The sequence below is a fragment of the Gossypium arboreum genome, chromosome 9 (genome assembly GCF_025698485.1).
Source record: "Gossypium arboreum isolate Shixiya-1 chromosome 9, ASM2569848v2, whole genome shotgun sequence".
Taxonomy (NCBI): Eukaryota; Viridiplantae; Streptophyta; class Magnoliopsida; order Malvales; family Malvaceae; genus Gossypium; species Gossypium arboreum.
Window position 1 is genome coordinate 65,217,202 of NC_069078.1, and position 6,002 is coordinate 65,223,203.

General features: G+C 25.6%; 1 protein-coding gene across 1 annotated transcript; it reads right to left on the reverse strand.

Moving 5' to 3' along the window:
* Positions 1–1,197: 1,197 nt before the first annotated feature.
* Positions 1,198–2,870, reverse strand: LOC108456439 (protein TIFY 5A-like). The gene is made up of 3 exons (XM_017755020.2): positions 2,707–2,870; positions 2,508–2,604; positions 1,198–1,728 (listed from the first exon to the last, which is right to left on the reverse strand). Exons 1-3 carry the CDS (start codon positions 2,775–2,777, stop codon positions 1,519–1,521), a joined length of 378 nt encoding a protein of 125 aa, XP_017610509.1. The 5' UTR covers positions 2,778–2,870; the 3' UTR covers positions 1,198–1,518.
* Positions 2,871–6,002: the final 3,132 nt, after the last annotated feature.

Genomic DNA, 6,002 nt, shown 5'->3' on the forward strand with positions numbered 1-6,002 from the left:
CTCTAACGCATAATGCAAGCGAGAGGGAGGCGAGCCAATAAGATAATCAAAGCATGGGCTAATTTGAAAACTCACATGGATCATATCTATAGCATAATTTTCTCTTCATAATCTTTAAATATTTTACTTTAGAATTTAATACAAACAAACAATCAACGCATAATGCGAGTAAGATTAAACAGGGAGACAAACCAATAAGATAATGAAAACATGGGCTACTAATTTGGAAACTCACATGAATGATATCCTAGTTTCATGATAAGTATGGCATAAATTTGCAACTTTTCAAACTTCTTATTACAATCCTTTTTGACTTTATTTATTATTTATATCCTAATTTCAATATTTTTTCGTTGAAAATTACATTTTCTTTAGAAAAATTTCTCTTCGTAATTGTGTAGCTTAAGTAAATTGTTTTGCAAGAAAGGAAGATATTCTAACATTAAACACATGCTAACTTTATCACCAAACTTTTACAAACATACTATTTGTTTTACTTGTTTGGTAGGTCGAGATATGAAATTAAAATTTTATAATTTTGAATTATTATTTAACAAAAATATATTTTATAATTAAATTTAAATAATAGTAATTTGAATCCAAATCTAAAGTTAATGGCTCTTCCCTTTTTTCCTTTTTTCTTTTTTTTTTTTGCAAAATTCAACACTATCATCATCATTTTTTTACTTTATTATTTTAAAAATATATATTTTATGATTAAATTTAAATAAAAATATTTAATAGTAATTTGAGTCCAAATCTAAAGTTGATGGCTCTTCATTTTTATTTTTATTTTTATTTTGCAAAATTCAACATTATCATCATCATTTTTTACTTTATTTATTTTTATATCTTAATTTCATTTTCTTATTTGATTTTTTTCATTTTGCAAAGTTACTTGTTTTGGATGAAAGATTAATCGTTGGGTTTAATAGAAAATGAAAGAATATAAAAATAATAATTAAGGTCTAATTTTACCCTCAATTTTCTTTTGGATTTTTGAAATTTAACCCATTTACTTTCAATTTCATAAATTTAATTTCTTTGCTTATTTAAAATCAAGGCCAATCTGGTAATTTCATTACTATATTTTTGTTAAATTTAAATATGTGTTATCGACTTGATATTAAATCTTAAATTAAAACAAATTTCTTAATAATATTATCAGTTGAACTTCAAATAAATAAATAAATTAAATTCTTAAAAGTAAAAATAAAATGATTAAATTCAAAATTCAAATAGTACAGAGATTGGAGGCATAATTCCACAAATCTAAAATTGATGGTTCTTCAAGCTATAATCCATATTTCATACATTAATTTACAAAAATAAGAGGAGGAAGGAAAAAAACGAACGAAAGAAAGAAAAAGAAGAGAAAAGCCTCCCAATTCCAAAATCTTGGAAATTGGTAGACAAAAAAGGACATATAACTTTTAATTTAATTCAATTCAGTCCAATTCCTTCCTTTAATCTACTTTTTTAAATTTGCAAAGATATTTGATGATCATAAGTTATGTTTTAATGGTAAGGGGAGGTAGCTTGGATTCTGTTCTTTCTTTTTTGAAGGAACCTTTGAAGTGATTTCTTCATGGAAAGACCAGCATTAGGGCTACATAATCGAGATGGGGATGTCGATGATGACGATGACGGTGAATCCGGTTCCGATCCTGTTGGAGTTTTTATTCTTTCATCCGTTTCTTGATTTGCCCTCATTAAAATAGCTCTTGCCTGAAATTTTTCGAATTCGGGTAAGTGTCGGATATTTAGAATTATTTTTCAAACAGGTAAAATTATGATTTTGGTCCCTCTGCTATACCAAAACTAATAGTCTCTAAACTTTAATTTGACATAATTTGATATCTTTTATTTTAATAATATCATCAGTTAATCTAAATAGTTAGTTTTGTAACCTATTTCATTTAACATATTGTGTGCTTTTTTCTTAAAAAAAACCTAATCCAACCAAGGTTTTCTAAATTAGATCAGTGATTGAACCGATTAGACCACTGATTCATTAGTTCGGTTGATTTAATTAAAAATTCATAGTAAAAGATAAAAACAAAAAATTGATTTAGATCAATTAATGAAACCTCTTGTTTTGAATCAATACCCTAGCCAGTCCCTGATTCAATCGATCCAACATAGAAAAAATTCATTTAGCATTAGTTGGAACAAGCCTTTCTAAGGAAAAATTCAAATAAACATTTTAATTGGAATATGGTGTAATCAGGGGTAGGCAGGAGCCTAGGCCCCTGAAAATCATAAAATTTTGGTTTGATCTCTCTAAAATTATAAAGTTATAAGCTAAATATAAAAATTGCATTTTAAACCCCATAAATTTGCAATTCAATTCCTACCCGTTAATATGAAAATTTTCGCTCCTCCCCTGCTAATGACATTAAAGTAAAGGATAAAACTAAAAAACAGGGACTAAATCCCTAATCCAAACACAATTGAGGAACCAAATCAGGATTAAACCAAAACAGAAAAGGATGAAATTGAAATACCTGAAGCTCTGTAATATCACAAACGCAAACTCTTCCATTATAGAAAATTGTTAGCTGCTGCTGTTGATTTTGTGGGCTTCTTTTGCTCTCTTCCACCCTACATTCACATTAAAAAGAATACAAAATCGATTAATCTCCATATGAAAAAAAATTGCAGAAATAATGAAGAACATATATATATATGTATATATGCACATACATGTTTTGACGATGGCCTGGAAACATACGTGAAGGAAAAAGCTCCAGTTCCAAGTTGCAGTTTCGTCTCATATTGATGATTAAGAAAAAGGACTAAATTGAATATATTTTGATTTTAAAATATGAAGAAGAAGAAGAAATTTGATGTTTGAAGGGGGAAACTTGGAGGACAAAGGATTTATATATGTGTAAACATTTAACACGTGATGAAAATGAGCTAGAAAAAAATTAGATTGATCTTTTTAATTTAAGCACGTGGAACATGGTTTTTTAAAAATTCCATGAATGAGAAAATCAGGCTCGTTTTTTTTTTGTTAAAAAAAAATTTAACTTTAAAAGTAAATCTAAATTTACGGATTTGTCGCTATGGCTTTTAAAGTTTATAGTCGTCGGCAGCATTCCAACTTTTTTTTTTTTTTTAATAAAAATATAATTTTTTTAATTTTTGGGTAAATTCACAAACGATCACTAAACTAACGTGAAGTTTTTATTTTGGTTAAAAAGAAAATTTGCCACCATAGGTTAAATTTACCACACACCTTTTATGTACTTAATTTTTCCACTAAATTTTTAATTTTATTGAATTTTCCACTAATTTCTATTTTTAATTAAATTTAACTATGATTTTGATTATTTCAAAACAATATTTGACAAAGATTGCAAAATTTTATTTTAAAAGTCCAACTCGTGGGTGCTCTTCAAAGAGATAAATAGCTAATTATAAAATATGTTCCATTTTCATAGTGAGAATCAAACCATAAACCTTAGAATTAAGGGATGAATAGAGCAACTATCACATCACACCTTATATTTAAATAACTATTTTTATTAATCGTTAATATTATACTATTTAATTTATTATTTTTAAATATTAAAATGTGTTTATCGAATTTTATCTTCAATTTATTTTAAAATAAATTTGAATAGTAAAATTCAATTAAAAATTTTATTTTAGTAGTTGATTGAGTTTTAACTTGGTTGCCATTGACATTATTACTAAATGCAAGAGGACGTAGATTTGAATGTATTAAAATACGTTTATCCTCTCTTATTTAAAGGGTAAGAGTAGTTTTGAACATTACATTCAAACAATATTTTATCAATACATTAATTAATGCAAATGTTTTCCTAGATATTCTTATTATTTCTTTTAGTATAAATCATAGTGCAGTAGAAACTTTTGGTTTAATTATATTGCAAACCCTTGGTTCAAGTATATTTGACTTTTAAATTTAAAAATTACTATATCAATTACGACAAATAATTTTAGAAATCTGTATTTTTTGATGAACTACAAAAGGAGGATAAAGCTCTACCAGTAACGCGACTAACGCAACTCAAACCCAAACTACATTATCAGGCCAACACACGAAGTTCAAAAATCTGCATATCTTAATATACTACAAAACTTGATTTTATTTTTATAAAATTTTGAATTATGTTTTTAAAGTATGGTTATAATTATTGAAGTTACTTTTTCATTTTAAGATGTAATTTGTGGAATATACAATAAAATGTAAATTTAAGGAGAAATGAATATAAAATGTAATTATGGTCAAATTTTAATTTTGATCCCTCTAATATGTTAAAATTAGGGATTTAATTCTTGGACTTTAATTTGATGTGATTTGATTCTCTACTTTTATAATTTCATTAGTTCGTTAGAATTTCGACTCAATTTTTTGCTTAAAAATCCATTCCAAGTCATCATGTTGATATGAAATTTTTGTTAGTGTTAGAAAGATAACTTAAAATAAAATTCATGTAAACATTTTAATTGAAATGGTTAATGATATTAGCTATTTCTTAAAAAATATGTTAACAATTTGAATTAACTAATCATATTATAAAAGTAGATGGACTGAACTATATCGAATTAAAGTATGTAAACTAAATCCAAAATTTGAACATAGTAGAAGGATCAAAACCATAAATTGACCGTTGTCTTTTAGACTTTTTATTTTTACAATCTTTCAATTTTACAGTATGTAACCCCTCCGCCAGCACAGGCTCGCTTGCCAGCAGACTCATCACATCGCATTAATTGTGCCCACCGTCTTTATAATTCTACGATCTAATCACGTCTTGCCATCCCTTATTGATAACACATCATTCCCAATCAAAACTCAGTCACGGTTGGATTAAAATTGATTTAATTGATGGAATTTAATTCAATCAAAATTAGTTAATGATTTTTAAAATTTTAATTATCAGATAATTTGGATTGAAATTGAATAATTAATTGAATTAATCAAAATAAATAATATATTATATATTTTAACATTAGCAAATGAATGTTATAATGTTTTTGTTTTCACCTCTATTTGAAGTTTTTAAACTATTAAAAAGGAAAATAAACATTAACAATGTAATTTTTTATATATTTTATACTTATTTTAATTAAAAACAAAACATATAAATTGGTTAATCGATCGAATTAATCGAAATATTTTAATTCGGTTAATGTATTTGAAAAAAACTTCAGTTTGGTCAACAATTAAAAACTTTTACATTTCGAATAATTCAGTTAATGATAATTCGATTTAAATATTAACCGAATCGATCATTTAAACACCCCTAACACCAACCTTTTCTTCGCCTACAGAATACCACTAAGTCAATACTCCAAAAAACTTTGACCAAGTTCCCTTCACTGAATTGTCTTTAGTCATTGATTCCTACACTCATGGTTGTTAGAATCATGTTGGATTAGTTGATTGGACCAAAAATTGACTAAGTATTGTCTCGAAGAGAGATTTTACATCAGTTGATTTGGAATCAACACAAATTAATTCAATCAAGTAAAAAATTAATTGAACCAAATATCAAATCGATTGAATCGGATTGTTTATTTATTTTTAAATTTTTTAATGGTTTATTTATTAAACCAATTAGACCGAAAAATCGGTTACTTAACCAGTTAGACCATAAATTTGGTTCTGAAAATCTTACTAAAGCCCAACAAGAAGTTCAAAAACATTACTAATGATGAATTGAATATTTTTGGTATAATATCTTATTTGACCTTCAAACTTTACAAAAAAAAAAAACCTTCCATTTAGTTTTCACATCTTTTAGTCCTTATGTTGTTTTGTCAATTAACCTTAAAATGAATGGAAAAGCCAACAATGTTAACTTTTTTAACATGACATCCACATGTACACCATGTGTACCTCACATTAGTAACTAATTAATTTTTTAAAAGTTAAAAATTATACTTTTAATAATGTTAATAATTTATTTAATAATTTTAAAATTTTAAATATTAAAAAATAATTAATTATTAATATGATATCC